This window comes from Muscardinus avellanarius (genome assembly GCF_963383645.1).
Source record: "Muscardinus avellanarius genome assembly, chromosome: 2".
NCBI classification, from domain to species: Eukaryota; Metazoa; Chordata; class Mammalia; order Rodentia; family Gliridae; genus Muscardinus; species Muscardinus avellanarius.
The window spans coordinates 2,859,342-2,874,789 of NC_137787.1; the positions used below are offsets into that span (position 1 = coordinate 2,859,342).

Here is a 15,448-nt window from a genome sequence, read left to right on the forward strand (position 1 = left end):
GATCTGGGGAAGTGCCAGGAACATTCTGTACATCCTGTCCAAAGAAAAACAGGAGGCTTGGCGGGTGTTCCCCGGGCTGGGAAGGGCGAGTGGAAGGACTGCACCAGGCCCCCGAGGAGCCCACACCACAGGGAGAGACACGGAGACAGAATGTCCTCCTGCGCGCCCAGGCAGAGGCCGAGGAAACACCTGGGAGAGGCCGAGGGGCGGCCGACTGAGCTGCCCAGGGCGCTGGGCTAGACGGAGCAGAGGGCGGAGGATGCTGGCGCAGTCCCACCCCTTCGGTGAGGACCAGCTCCAAGGAGCGCACCCGGAACGCACGGCGACAGCCGCAGAGGAGACCTGGACAAAGGCCCTGCCAGCCCTGCACCTCCCGGCCATCACTGGAGCCAGCCACCAAAGTAGTAAGAGAAGGAAAATGTCCATGCTGGAAAAGATGCTCGCAGAAAGAATGTTCCAGGAACACCTGAAACACAGAAATCCACACCAGGACACGTGTGCTCAAGCCAGAGTCACAGGGAAGAGGAATACTAAAACATTAGCGTGATTCATTGTTTGAGGACACAAAGCTTAAGCACTTGGGCCATTTCTAAAAGAGCCTGTTACACGTCACAGCCTCACAGAAGCACCGGAAACCTCACTTCCTGCTGAATTGAAAGTCTACGTGGTTGCCAGCTGTGATGGCGCATGCCCATAATCCCAGTACTTAGGAGGCTGAAACAGAAGGATTGCAGATTGAAGGCCAGCCTCAGCAACATAACAAGAGACCCTGTTTCAAAGCAAACAAAAGTTTTAAAAGGGGCTGGGAGGGGCCGGGATGTAGCTCAGTGGCAAAGTGCCTGCTTTGCAGGTGTAGCCCTCTGGGTTTGATTCCCGGTTCCAAAAAGACAAAAAAAAAAAAAAAAAAAAAAAAAGAACTCCTTTAAAAGGGTCTGGGAGTGTGCCCCTGGGTTTAATAGTCTCCAGTACTTGAGCCAGGCATGGTGGCACAGGCTTGTAATCCCAGCATTTGGGAGGCTGAGACAGGAGGATTGTGGTTCATGGCCAGCCTCAGCTACTTAGTGAGGCCCTTTGCAACTCAGTGAGACCCTGTTTCAAAATAAAGGCTAAAAAACAGGACAGGAGTATGCCGGGCATGGTGGCGCACGCTTGTAATCCCCGCGCTTGGGAGGCTGAGACAGGGGGATCGCACAGGTTCGAAGCCAGCCTCAGCTACTTAGTGAGGCTCTCAGCAACTTAGTGAGACCCTGTTTCCAAATAAAATATAAAAAAGGTCTGGGAGCATAGCCTGGAGGTAGAAAGCCTCTGGGTTGCACCCCCAGTACCACCAAAAAAAAAAGGGCAGGAGGGTATAGCTCAGAGGTAGAATGCCCCTGGGTTCTATCCCCAGTATTGAATAATTAATAATAATCTCCAGTGCTACCAAAAAAAAAAAAAGAAGAAGAAGAAAGTAAGAAAGTCTAGTCTAGCTGGTGCTGTTAGCCCAGCTCCCAGACGTCAGTCTTGGGGAGATCAGTCTGTCCCTCTTCCCTGGAGCTGGGCTGCTCCGCTGCCTGCCGGCCAGAGCCGATGTGTCCGCTTGCTTGCAGGGCTGTCCCTCTCCTGGGCTACCTACCTCAAGACCTGATCGAGACGCCTGTGCTCCTGAAGCTTCACCCCAGCGACAGGCCCCTGATGCTGGCCATCCACAAAAAGAGTGAGTCCCGTTCCTGGCGCACCGTGGGCTTCTCTCCAGGACCCGCGCGGCTCCGATGGCCAGGCTGGTGGCGGATGCCCTGCCTCCCTGCCCCCCGGCCCACGTGCTAGCGTCCGCCTAGGTGGGGTCACCGCAGAAGGTGCCCCTGGGGTCCTTGTGACCAGCGGCCTGAGGCCTTGACATCTGTTCTTAGGGCTGGCTCCGGCGGCAGAGGGACGGGGGAGATGGTTCAGGGGGAGTTGGGAGCCCAGCCTCCCAGACAGGTGACCTGTAGCAGAGACCCATGTCCTGAGAGTGCTGTGGAGCCGGTCCGCAGAAGCCACGCGCCTGGGGGCGGTGTCTACGGCCCTCTGGCTGGCCAGCAACCCCAGGCGGGCGTCTGTTTTCTGCCCCCGCTCCCATTGCTTTTCTTCCTGCCCTGAGTTCGGTTCCCCCTCCCCAGTCCTGCAGTCCGGCGGGCAGCCTTTCGACTACTCTCCCATTCGGTTCCGTGCCCGGAACGGGGAGTACATCACACTGGACACCAGCTGGTCCAGCTTCGTCAACCCGTGGAGCAGGAGGATGTCCTTCATCATCGGCAGGCACAAAGTCAGGGTGTGAGTGCTCCCAGGGCTTGCCACGCGGACTGGGGCCGGCCAGCAGGTGGCGCCACGCGTGCTAGAGCACCGCGGCCAAACACCTGCAAGGGAGACTGGGCCAGGTGGGGTGAACTGGGCCTGGTGGCAGGAAGAGTATGGAGCAGGAGGGGGCGCCCGGGGCTTAAGGAAGCTGAGGACCCCGTTCCAGCCAGCAACACTCACCCCCTGAGGTTCTAACAGGACACCTTAAAACCACAGCGGCCCTTTGAATGAGGACGTGTTTGCAGCGCCCCCGTGTGCTGAGGAGAAGGCACCGCACCCTGGCATTCAGGAGCTGGCAGAGCAGATCCACAGGCTGCTGCTGCAGGTAAGTGGGCTGAGGCCCTCTGCAGCCCAGAGCTGCCCGCCCTGGTCCCTGCACGCTGAGGCCCTCTGCAGCCCAGAGCTGCCTGCCCTGGTCCCTGCACGTCCGCTCAGACGGCTCCATCAGCCATTCCCTAAGCGTCCCCAAGGGACCAGACTTAGCTTAGTCCGTGCCAGCCCAAGGTGCCACCCCAGGCCCTTGGCATTTGGTGACTGGGTACAAGCCAGGAACCCAGGGAGCAGCTAAAGAGCGCCATTCCCAGACTTCACGCCCAACCTGGGCCACGCAGGCCCCATGTGACCTCCGTGGAGTGGGCCTTGCCGTAACGTAGGTCACTGGGCGCCGGCACTCAGGGACATAGGAACATCATCCTCAAAAACATCAATGTAAGCCGGGCGTGGTGGCGCACGTTTATAATCCCAGCACTCGGGAGGCTGAGACCGGAGGATCGCGGTTCGCGGACAGCCTCAGCTACTTAGTGAGGCCCTCCGCAACTCAGTGAGACCCGGTTTCAAAATAAAGAATAAAAAATAAGGCAGGGGGTGTAGCTTGGAGGTCTAATGCCCCTGGATTCCATTCCCAGACCCGCAAAAAAAATAAATAAATAACATCAATGTAACCGTGGTGAACCCCACAACCAAGTGTGTTTCTGCTTCTCATGGAGCTCAGCTGTAATTGTGTCGATTTTTACTTTTAAAACCCTTAAATAAGCTGGTATGGTGGCGCATGCCTGTAATTCCAGTACTTAGGAGGCTGAGACAGGAGGATCACAGGTTCGTAGCCTGCCTCAGCTACTTATGAGGTCCTCTGCAACTTAGTGAGATCCTGTTTCAAAATGAATTAAAAAAAAAAAAAAAGCCGGGTGTGGTGGTGCACGCTTGTAATCCCCATGCTTGGGAGGCAGAGACAGGAGGATTATGCAGGTTCGAAGCCAGCCTCGCTGGCTTAAGAGTCCCTGTTTCCAAATAAAAAAATATAAAATAGGTCTGGGAGTGTAGCCCGGAGAAGGGTTCTATCCCCAGTACCACCAAAAAAAAAGAAAAAGAAAAAAAGAAAAAAATAGGCCTGGGGGTACTGGGGGTATAGTTCAGAGGTAGAACACCCCTGGGTTCCATCCCCAGTTCCACAAAAAAATAAAATAAAGCCCATAAATAAGTCCAGGCATGGACTTGTAATCCCAAAACTTGGGAGGCTGAAACATGAAGATCGGAGGTTCAAAGCCAGTCTAAGCAACTCAGTGAGGCTCTCAGCAACTTAGCAAGGCCCTGTTTCCAAATAAAAAAAATAATCCCAGTATTCAGGAAGCTGAGACAGGAGGATCGTAGTTCGTAGCCCGCCTCAGCTACTTAGTGAGATTCTTTGCAACTCAGTGAGACCCTACTTCAAAATAAAGAATAAAAATATAGGGCTGAGAGTGTAGCTCGTAGGTAGAATGCCCCTGAGTTCCATCCCCAGTACCACAATAAATAAATAAATAAATAAATAAGTAAAATATGTCTGGGGTGTAGCCCAGAAGTAGAATGCCCCTGGGTTTCATTTCCAATAGAGGAAAAAAAATTTTTTTTAAAAAAAAAACCTTTATAAGCCGGGCGTGGTGGCGCACGCCCGTAATCCCCGCGCTTGGGAGGCAGAGACAGGAGGATCGTGCAGGTTCGAAGCCAGCCGCGTGCGCTGGCTTAGGAGACCCTGTTTCCAAATAAAAATGTAAAAATAGGTCTGGGAGTGTAGCCCGGAGGTAGAAGGGCTTCCAGTACCACCAAAAAAACAAACAAACAAAAACCTTTATAGTCCAGACATGATGGTACATGCTTGTAATCCCAGCTACCTGGGAGGCTCAAGATCCTGTCTCAAAGAATTAAAAATACAAAAAAAGAAAGAAAGAAAAAGTACCAAAAGAAAAAGCCCCCTCTGGGACTGTTGGTAGCCACGGTCAGGGCCGATGGGCAGGTTGAGCAGATCCCCTCTGGATGGTGTCTCCCAGTGACCACACTTCTGCAGGTGGGGGCTGCTGTGCTTGTCCCCAGCCCAGTCCCGGCCATGCCCCTCCCCATCCTCCTGTGTGACCTTGGTCATGCAGCCCCCCCCTGTGAAGCAGTGTGTTGGGGAGGGCCAGTTCGGCCAGCAGCGGCCTCCCTGCACCTCCTGGCGACCATAGCGCTGTCTCCTCTTCCCCAGCCCGTCCCCCACAGTGGCTCCAGCGGCTACGGGAGTCTGGGCAGCAACGGGTCGCACGAGCACCTCATGAGCCAGACCTCCTCCAGCGACAGCAACGGCCACGAGGAGTCTCGCCGGAGCAGAGCCGTACGTCCCCTCTGTTCTTCTCTCGAGAAAATAGGTGTCGATGCACACTGAGAGTTAGCACGTTAGAAGCCAGGCATGAGCTGGGCGTGGTGGGCACGCTTGTCATCCCAGCATTCGGGAGGCTGAGAACGGAGGATCGCGGTTCACGGACAGCCTCAGCTACTTAGTGAGGCCCTCTGCAACTCAGTGAGATCCGGTTTCAAAATAAAGAATAAAAAATAAGGCAGGGGGTATAGCTCGGAGATAGAATGCCCCTGGGTTCCATCCCCAGACCTGCAAAAATAAAAAAGAAGAGGAGGAGGAGGAGGAGGAGGAGGAGGAGGAGGAGGAGGAGGAGGAGAAGCCAGGCATGGTGGCACACATTTGGGAGGAGGAGGAGGAGGAGGAGGAGGAGGAGGAGGAGAAGCCAGGCATGGTGGCACACATTTGGGAGGAGGAGGAGGAGGAGGAGGAGGAGGAGGAGGAGGAGAAGGAGCCAGGCGTGGTGGCACACACTTGTAATCCCAGTACTTGGTAGGCTGAGACCAGAGGATCACAGTTCATGGACAGCCTCAGCTACTTAGTGAGGCCCTCTGCAACTCAGTGCGACCCAGTTTCAAAATAAAGAATAAAAAATAGGGCAGGGGGTGTAGCTTGGAAGTAGAATGCCCCTGGGTTCCATCCCCAGACCCACAAAAACATTAAAATTAAAAATAGGCCTGGGGATGTACCTTAGAGGTAGAATGCCCTTGGGTTCAATCCCCAGCACCACACACACAAAAAAGAAAGAAACCTGCGCGTGGTGGGCACGCTTGTAATCCCAGCATTTGGGAGGCTGAGACAGGAGGATCTGGGTTTGCGTAAAGCCTCAGCTACTCAGTAAGACCCTTTGCAACTCAGTGAGACCCTGTTTCAAAATATAGAATAAAAAATAGGGCTGGGGGTCTAGCTGAAAGGTAGAATGCCCCTGGGTTCCGTCCCCAGTACTGCAAAAAAAAGAAAAGAGCTGTTGAGTTCTCAGCTGATTCTTACTCTGGGCTTGGTTTCCTGAGGTTGTAGTTTTCAGTCTCTTTAGCCTGGCGTGGTGGCCCATGCCTGTAATCCCACCACTTGGGAGGCTGAGACAGGAGGATCACAGGCTCAAGACCAGACTCAGCAGCTTAGAAGACTCTTAGCAACCTAGTGAGACCATGTTTCAAAATAAAAAGTAAGCTGGGCATGATGCTGCACACTTGGAATCCCAGTACCTGGGAGGCTGAGACAGGAGGGTTGCGGTTCCCAGCCAGCCTTAGCAATTTAGTGAGGCTCTCTGCAACTCAGCGAGACCCTGTTTCAATATAAAAGAATAAAATCAGGCTGGGGAAGAAGCTTGGAGGTAGAATGCCCTTGGGTTCCAAACCCAATACCACAATAAATAAATAAGTAAATAAATAGGCCTGGGGGTGTAGCTAGGTGGTAAAATGTCCCTGAGTTCAATATCACTCAGTACCATAAAAATATAAGCCAGACATGGTACATGCCTGTGATCCCAGTACTTGGGAGGCTGAGACAGGAGGATCACAGGTTTGAGAACAGCCTTATCAACTTAGCGAGACTGTTTCAAATTTAAAAACAAACCAGGCATTGTGGCACATTCTTGTAATACCAGGAACCCCAGTACCACAAATAAATAAATAAATAAATAAATAAATAAATAAGCCAGGCATGGTGGCGAACGCTTGTAATCCCCGCGCTTGGGAGGCGGAGACAGGAGGATCGCGCAGGTTTGGAGCCAGCTGCGCTTAAGAGACCCTGTTTCCAAATTTTTTTTTAAAAGTATAAAATAGGTCTGGGAGTGTAGCCCGGAGATAGAAGGGCTTCAAGGAACCCCAGTACCACCAAAAATAAATAAATAAATAAATAAATAAATAAATAAATAAGTAAATATTTAAAAAATGAAATAGGTCTGGGGATGTAGCTCGGAAGTAGAATGCCCTGGGTTCAATCTTCAGTACCAATAAATAAGCAAATAAATACAAACAGTACAATAGGCCTGGGGGTGTAGCTCAGAAATAAAATGCCTCTGGGTTCAGTCCCCAGTACCACACACACAAAAATGTAAAAGTTAAAAATGCATATAATCTCTTTGGGGTTGAAGCAGCTGAACCCAGTAGTTCAGCCACTGGAGGGCAGTTGCTGCAGGCAGGCCGGCAGGCGGAAGCGAAGCTTACCTGCAGGATGGACACAAGCCTGTGCCTCGCTGCTGCCCCAGCCTTCAGGACCTCTAGGCGAGCCGCTTCGGCTCCCCCTCCTCGAGTTTCGCATGTGGCTGAGTTTCCCTGCGTGGCCGGGATTACCTCCCCGTTCTCAGCTCTCTCTAGGTGCAGATGGCAGGAGGTCTCCCAGAGTGAATAACGTGTTCATTTTGTTTTTCTTCAAGGAAATTTGTAAAAATAACAAGACCAAAACCAACAGTCACTTTTCTCATGAATCTGGAGAAAAGAAGAAATCTAATACAGGTAAAAAAAAAAAAAAATCAAATTTAAAGACCCATTCCCTTAAATGGCCAGGGCTCTGGGTCCAGTGCCCGCTCCTCAGTGTGTACTGAGCCCTCTTCCTTGTTCAGCGAGGGACAAGAGAGGCCCAAGCCATATCCATTTCTCAGGAACAGATATCAGCCGGGCGTAGTGGTGCACGCTTGGAATCCCAGCATTCGGGAGGCTGAGACTGGAGGATCACGGTTCGCAGACAGCCTCAGCTACTTAGTGAGGCCGTCTGCAACTTAGTGAGACCCTGTTTCAGAATAAAGAATAAAAAATAGAGCAGGGGGTGTAGCTCGGAGGTCGGATGCCCCTGGGTTCTATCCCTAGACCCGCAAAAATAAATAAATAAATAAAATAAAATAAAGAATAAAAAATAGGGCTGGGGTTGTAGATCAAGGTAGAATGCCCCTGGGTTCCATCCCCAGTACCACACACACACACAAAGATACCAGTGTCCTAGCAAGCACCTGTCACCGCAGGCCTGTTGCGGTGTGGCTTCTGCCCCCCATACCTGCTGGGCGATAAGACCTGGGCTTGGCTGGTCTCCTCACCCTGGAGAGAGACCATGCGGCCATGTGCTGACACTTAACACGTGCGCGCACACAGCGGCTTCAGGAGACTGCCCAGGACCCGAGCTCTCAAATCCAGCCCCGTCTGCAGTGGACAGCGCTGTGCCACAGGGTGTTAGGCACGCATCAGTGGGCAGGAGGCCCGTTTGCACCTCCTTTGCACTAGGGCTCTGAGGGCGGCCCCTGAGGTGAGGACAAGAGTACGACCCATAGCGTGCAGCACAGAGGCCTGCTGGGTGCGCGTCACTGCCACAGGTCACATTTGCAAACACTGCCCTGCCCCAAGAAGCACAGTGCACCTGGGATCTCACTGTCCCCAGAGTCCAGGAGTCCAGGCAAGGCCAGCCCCCAGGGACAGCCTGGATCCGGTGCCTGAGCCGCAGGAGAGGCAGGCCCTCACCACAGAGATGGCCTTTGGAGCCCTGCAGTGCATCCGTGTCAGGCCATCATGCGGTTTCTAGAACTGTCGGGCATATTCTGAGTCCCTGGCCCTATCTCTGCACAGAATTAAAATGGATCAGAAGCCGAGTGTGGGGCGCACGCTTGTAATACCAGCTTTCGGGAGGCTGAAACGGGAGGATTGGAGTTCGCAGACAGCCTCAGCTCCTCAGTGAGGGCCTACGCAACTTAACGAGACCCTGTTTCAAAATAAAAAATAAAAAACAGGGCAGGGGGTGTGGCTCGGAGGTCAAATGCCCCTAGGTTCCATCCCTAGACCTGCAAAAAAAAAAAAGAAAGAAAGAAAGAAAGGATAATAAATATACTCTTTGTGGAGAGAAGTATGATATGAAGAACAATTTCGTTCTTTGTTTATTTGTTTGTTTGTTTGTTTGTTTGTTTCCAGAAATGCAAAGCAGTCCCCTGGCTCAGGCAAAAGCTGTTCCTGTCACAGACAGGGGCAGCTCAGGGGCCACTTTCCCCAAGGCCAGCTTCCCCGAGGAGCTGGCTTGTAAGGACCAGCCCACCTGCTCCTACCAGCAGATCAGCTGCCTGGACGGCGTCATCAGGTATGGGCAGCCCCTGCGGCGCCCCCGCCCCCGCTGGCCCTCGCCCCCGCCCACCTGGGGTCCTCCCCGACTCTGCGCAGGTACCTGGAGAGCTGCAGCGAAGCTGCCACCCTGAAGAGGAAGTGCGAGTTCCCAGCAAACATCCCGTCACGGAAGGCCTCGGTCAGCCCCGGACTGCAGCCCGGAGGTCGGTACCCAGCCCGCCTGCCGTGGGGTCACGTGCTGTTTTAAGCCCTTACGGTTCCTCCTCTCCTCCTGTGTTAATTCAGAGTGGCTTCGTGGGTGTTGTGTGTGGCTACAGCTAGCCTAAGGCTGTCGGCTGTTTGGTCAAAGTAGCACGACACATTTAAGTCAAGGTGATCCTGATCTTAGATCGCTGGGCTTTGAGAACAAGAATCCGCTAGAGCCGGGGCAGACCTGGCAGTCCCTGCACGCCGCGCCTCCAGCTCCTCAGCTGCGCGGGTCTCCTTTCTGGGGCTAGGGCAGTCCCCCTTCTGGTGTGTCCGCGGGAGTCCCCGTGAACGGTAGCGCCCCAGCCGGTCAGAGGGAAGTTCATTGCTACTGACGGTCACTACCAGGACAGGAGGCACAGTGGCCCTGGGGGCAAAGCCTGGAGACGCACCGTCATGCAAAGAGTAACCTCCTGCAGACACCGCCAGGTCGCTGCCACCTCTGGCCTGGCGGAGAGCCCCTCCCTGCAGACCCCGCGGCACCCGGCTGCCGTGCCCCTCCCCGGGCACTTGGGTCTCAGTGTGAAGCTGCTCCACTGCAGAATGCCCTCTTTGCCTTTCCGCTGTGGAGGAAGATCAGGGACCAGTCGGCGGGGCCTGGGAGCCCGCGGGTGGGGCGCAGTCACTCACGCTGCCGTTCCTCAGCAGGGGACTTAGCCTCAACTTTGCGACCATCTTCTCTAGAGGCGGCGCCGCCCCCAGGGGTGAACAGCCACGCGGAGGTTGGCGCGCACTTGAGCTCCCTGGCGCTGCCTGGCAAGGCCGAGAGCGTGGTGTCCCTCACCAGCCAGTGCAGCTACAGCAGCACCATCGTCCACGTCGGGGACAAGAAGCCACAGCCTGAGTCAGGTACACGAGGGCCCGAGGACACTGAGGGCGGTCTGATCTCAAAGTAAGAAGGAGAAAAGCCAGGCGTGGTGGCGCACGCTTGTAATCCCAGCATTCGGGAGGCTGAGACAGGAGGATGCGGTTCGCGGACATCCTCGGCTATTTAGTGAGGCCCTCTGCAACTCAGTGAGACCCTGTTTCAAAATAAAGAATAAAAAATAGGGCTGGGGATGTAGCTTGGAGATAGAATGCCCCTGGGTCCCATCCCCAGTACCGCAAATACATACATACATGCATACATACATGCATACCAAGCTGGGGGTGTAGCTCAGAGGTAGAGTGCCCCTGGGTTGGATCCCTAGGGCCACACAAGAAACCCAGAGGGCACATGAGGATCTGAGGCCTGATTCTGGTTGCAGAAATGGTGGAAGACACGGCCAGTGGGCCTGAGTCCCTGGATTGCCTGCCCAGCGGCCTGAGCCAGGAGAAGGAGCCCCTGGAGAAGTTGGGCCTCACCAAAGAGGTGCTGGCTGCGCACACCCAGAGGGAGGAGCAGAGCTTCCTGCAGAGGTTCCGAGGAGCACGGAGACTCGGGCTCCTCCAGGCCCACTGCCACTACCCGCAGGACAAAGCCAGGGTGCCGTCTCGGGAGCGCAGTGAGTGGGGGACCTGAATTACACGGGGCTCCTCCAACCCCATTCACATGGTCCGGGGCTGTGGTGCTGTGTGTAAGGTAGCCCCTGGAGCTTTGCTGGCAAAGCTGTTTGTAGATCTTTGTAGTCTGGAGACACTCTCGAGGATGTAGCCTCCTGTTCCCAAGGAAATCAAGCTATAAATAGTGGCACCATCCCAGATGGGTCCCTGTGGGACGGAGAGGCAGGGCTGTTGCTGTGCTATGGTGTCAGGCATCTGTTGTCAGGGTAACCGGGGGTCAAGGAGCCACCCCACCTGTCCATCCAGATGGACCCTGGGAGGATAAGCAAATCCAACCAAGAATGAGCTGGGGAGCCCTGGGTGGTGGGCGCCTCGGTAGCAGGGCCGTGAGCTGCCCTCTTCTCCCAGAAGGCAAGCCCTCCTTTCCAGGCTGACCTCAGGGCTGTGCTGGGGACCACAAGGTGGGCAGAGCCCAGGGTGTATGAAGCTGTTCTTTAGGCCCAAAGCCTCTGGGTGCTTGAAGTTCGTGATGGAATAAATGGGTCTGCTTCCTCACCCCCTCTTCTGGTCCTGGAGCCCAGCCCTGGTTCCTAGCCACCTCCCTAGACCCCATGGACAGCGTCTGGACCAACTAGAAATGCCACCTCTTCCCTGGGCTCCAGGGCTTTGGCACAGGGCTCAGAGCCAGTGAGCGAGCCCAGAAGACACCAGGACCCAGCTTCCTGGGACTCTGAGCAGACACCGGAGATGGTTGAGAATCTTAGAAAAGCTGCAGCCTCCCTAAGGATCCTTCCTCCCTTCCTTCCTCTTTTTTGGTGCTGGAGATGGAGCCCAGGGCTTCCAACAAGCTGAACACGTGCTCTGCTGCTTAGCTACAGCCCAGCCAGGATTATGTCTTTTCCCGCTTTTTTCTCACCTTCATGGCCAGACTCAGGTTGCTGCCAGCCCACGGGGAGCCTCCCCAGTCTGGGCAGATCCCCCCTGTGGGCCCAGCTTAGCTCAGGGTCCCAGCTCCCACCAGCCCCCTAGTCCTAGCACGTGGTACAGTGCACAGACTACACACAGCCTGCCCGGAAGTCCTGCAGCACCTGGATGTTTTATCCTAAGGTGTCCACTCACACCACAGTGGCTTGGGCTGGCTTGTCTGCCTGCAGCCTGTGACACCCGTGGAACTCCTTGGCACGGCCAACAGGAGAGGCCCCCACACCTGCCTCCAGCCCCCCGAGTCATGCTGCGTGAAATAGGAAAGCAGGTTCCTGGTGCCCCACAATGGATCACACCCAGCGCCCCTCTGTTATAGCCGAGTCTCGTCTTCCTGAAGAAAGCCTTACCCCTGCAGCACTGTCCTCAGAGAGGAAGAACATGGTTCCCAAGACAGACATGACGCTGTCAGTCAGCTCTCTGTGAAGAAAGCCTTACCCCTGCAGCACTGTCCTCAGAGAGAAAGAACATGGTTCCCAAGACAGACATGACGCTGTCAGTCAGCTCTCTGTGAAGAAAGCCTTACCCCTGCAGCACTGTCCTCAGAGAGAAAGAACATGGTTCCCAAGACAGACATGACGCTGTCAGTCAGCTCTCTGGCTGTGACAAATACCCTTGATGAGAAAAGGTGGTGAGGAGTAAAGGTTGACTTCAGCAGGCACCCGTGACCGCAGTGAGGAGGCAGAGAGAGGTGGGCAGGTCCCAAGTCCTTCAAGGGCATGACCCCTTGACCTTACCCTCCCGCCAGGCCACGCCCCCTCCAGACCACGCCTCCTTTAGATAGCCCCATAAGCTGGCAGCCAAACCATCAGTGCCTGGCTTTGGGGGACACTCAAGACTTAAATCATTGTGGTCCCTCTGATCTTTTGACTTCCGCACTGGCTTTGACAGGTGAGACAGGAATCATCTTTTTCAGGAGCAGCAGGTATAAAGCTTAAAAAGTTGAGAAATGAGCTTAGATGAGGTCATGGTTCTACTGTCCATTCTTTTTTGGGTTTGTTGTTGATTTTTCCAAATAGGAGGAGTTGCAGAGATTTGCCGACATCTCTTTTTTATTTTATTTTACTTTAGACAAGTAGAAGCTTTTTCATACCATATACCATAAAAGAATAGGCAGTAATACCAGAAAAAATGAAATAATAGGATCTTGCAGTTAAGGATGACCCTTCAAACGATGGGGTTTATTTTTATGACAAACTGCCATTTTGCCTTGGTTTTTCTCACTTCACCATGGATCAGGGAAGCTGTAGGGTGGAGGCAAAGGGCTGGCGTTTGAGAACACGAGGTGTTGAGTCAGGAGCTGCGCTCGAGCTCCTGAAATTCTACACGTATCAAAGCTGACACACCGGGAACCACACACATTTTAAAATCTTAACTCGGCTTCTCCCTGTTTCAGCTGCCCCTGGAGTAAGAAATGTGCCTGGAATAGATTCACCTTGGAAGAAAACTGGAAAGAACAGAAAACTAAAGTCCAAACGGACCAAGCCTCAGGACTCCTCCGAGAGCACGGGGTCCGGGGGGCCGGAGCCCCAGCGGCGCCCCCTCCTGGGCCTAAACACGACAGCCTGGTCACCCTCGGACACCTCCCACTCCAGCTGCCCTGCTGTGCCCTTCCCTGCCCCGGTGCCCACGTACTCCCTGCCCATGTTCCCAGCCCCAGGGACCGTGGTGGCGCCCCCCGTGGCCCCCCACACCAGCTTCGCGGTGCCCGCCCTGCCCATGGACGCCCAGCACGAGTTTGCAGTCCAGTCGCTGCCTCTCGCCGCCCCTGTGGCCCCAGTCATGGCATTTGTACTCCCCAGCTATCCCTTCCCACCGGCCAGCCCGCACCTGCCCCAGGCCTTCTACCCTGGCCAGCCGACGCACGCCCCCGAGGCCACCGCTGCCTCGCAGCCTGAGTTCCCCGGTCAGAACTCGCTCCCAGCTCAGCCCTGTACTTGCCCAGCCACGCCGCCGTCAGCCACAGTGGCCACAGGCCGAGCCTCCCCGCCCCTCTTCCAGTCCCGAGGCAGCTCGCCCCTGCAGCTCAACCTGCTGCAGATGGAGGAGGCACCCGAGGGCAGCGCGGGGACCTCGGGGGCCCTGGGGACAGCCGCCGCGGGGCCTGACTGCACGCCCAGCGCTCCTCGGGACCAGCAGCCCAAGGCACCCCCAGCAGTAAGCGTTCTCCGCCACCTTCCCCAAGCAGGCAGCGGCCGCACAGCCGGCCCTTGTCTTGGGTGCCAGGTTCCTACCTAGCGACCCGGGTTTTGGTGTAGCCGGCGGGGCGGGGAGTCCGTGTTCCTTAGGTGTGCAGTCCTGCCACAGAGGACATTATTCGAATAAGCACAGTGTGAAGTAGTATCCGCTGGAGAACAGTCCACTGTGCTCGGACTGTCTCGGGTCCTGCCTTCGAGGGGCGGGCCCGTGTGCAGAAGGGCTCCTTAACACATTGGTTCTCCCAGGAAATCCTCCACTTTCCCTGTTCCCTGTTTCCGGGGTCCTGGGCCTACTGCGTGGGTTTCCAAGGACCCTGGGCCAGACACGCTCTCCACACAATCGCCTTCCTCATCCCCAAGGCAGCCCTACCCACGGGCAGCGCCTCGGCCACTGTGCGGAGAGACCCTGGGGTGCGGACGGCCTTTCCTCGCTCCGTGAAGTGTCCCCGGGCGTCCTCTGGACCTAGGCCCTGCATTCTGGTTTGACTCCTGAAATCATGTTTAATTAGAAGACACTCATAGAACACCAGCAGAGTTCCCAGCCTGCCCTGGTAACGTGTGCAGGAAGGGCTCGTGTTTCCCGGAGGGCCTCTCGTAGCCCCAGCAGCTCCCCGTGTATGCCGGGTCGTGGCCACACCCCACAAACAGCAGCCGTTTTCTCTCTATCCCTAAAGCACACCGAGCCCCCAGATGCCCAGAACAGCGATGCCCTCTCCACGTCCAGTGACCTGCTCAACCTGCTGCTCGGCGAGGAGCTGTGCTCGGCCACGGGCTCGGCCCTGTCTGGGAGCGGAGCCTCCGCCACCTCGGATTCTCTGGGCTCCAGCTTACTGGGCTGTGATTTGTCCCGAAGCGGGGCAGGTATGTTGACCCTGTAGGTGTGGGGTGCGCCCAGAAGATGCTCACGCGATGGTGTACGCCGGGGTTGTAGGTTCAGGGCCAGCGCCACTCTGTCACTCCCTGGGTGGCCCTCAGAACCCCAGGGGCTCACAGGCCCCAGAGACGTGTCTACTGCCTGCTCTGGCTCTTCCAGCCTGGCAACGCACCAAGCCCGAGCAGTCAGAATTCTGTATCCTAAGCCAGACGTGGTGACGCACGCTTGTAATCTCAGCATTTGGGAGGCTGAGACAGGAGGATGGCAGTTCCCAGACAGCTTAGTGAGGCCCTTTGCAACTCGGTGAGACCCTGTTTCAAAATAAAGAATAAAAGATAGGGAAGGTGGTGTAGCTTGGAGAGGTAGCGTGTCCCTGGGTCCCATCCCAAGTACCAAAAAAAAAAAAAAAAAAAGGAATTCCATATCTTATCTGCCTGTTGAGTTCCAACATCAGAGTCAAAGGTGTGCCAGCCACACCCTGGTCAGGCTTGGGCTTGGCCTTGTTCCTCGGGCTCCCCGGTAGCGGTTCTTACTCCCAAGTTAGTCACCCTGGAGGAGCGAGAGTGTGCCAAGCTGCAAGTCTTCACTGACCAGGACCAAGGGAGTGTGGCTAAAGCCACGGTGCCTAGTGCAAGGCCTGCTCCCTCCTCCTGTCGACACCGCCCTT

General features: G+C 55.4%; 1 protein-coding gene across 1 annotated transcript in view; it reads left to right on the forward strand.

Annotated features, from left to right (window-relative positions):
- Positions 1-15,448, forward strand: part of PER2 (period circadian regulator 2) — a gene marked incomplete at both ends in the record, with an annotated part of 43,254 nt that overhangs the window by 19,496 nt on the left and 8,310 nt on the right. The window contains 11 exons of the mRNA XM_080720082.1: positions 1,590-1,696; positions 2,139-2,292; positions 2,533-2,641; positions 4,814-4,939; positions 7,338-7,416; positions 8,854-9,016; positions 9,097-9,203; positions 9,931-10,095; positions 10,494-10,730; positions 13,106-13,866; positions 14,582-14,772. Coding sequence (XP_080576208.1) covers positions 1,590-1,696; positions 2,139-2,292; positions 2,533-2,641; positions 4,814-4,939; positions 7,338-7,416; positions 8,854-9,016; positions 9,097-9,203; positions 9,931-10,095; positions 10,494-10,730; positions 13,106-13,866; positions 14,582-14,772 — 2,199 coding nt within the window. The remainder of the gene's footprint in view (positions 1-1,589; positions 1,697-2,138; positions 2,293-2,532; positions 2,642-4,813; positions 4,940-7,337; positions 7,417-8,853; positions 9,017-9,096; positions 9,204-9,930; positions 10,096-10,493; positions 10,731-13,105; positions 13,867-14,581; positions 14,773-15,448) is intronic.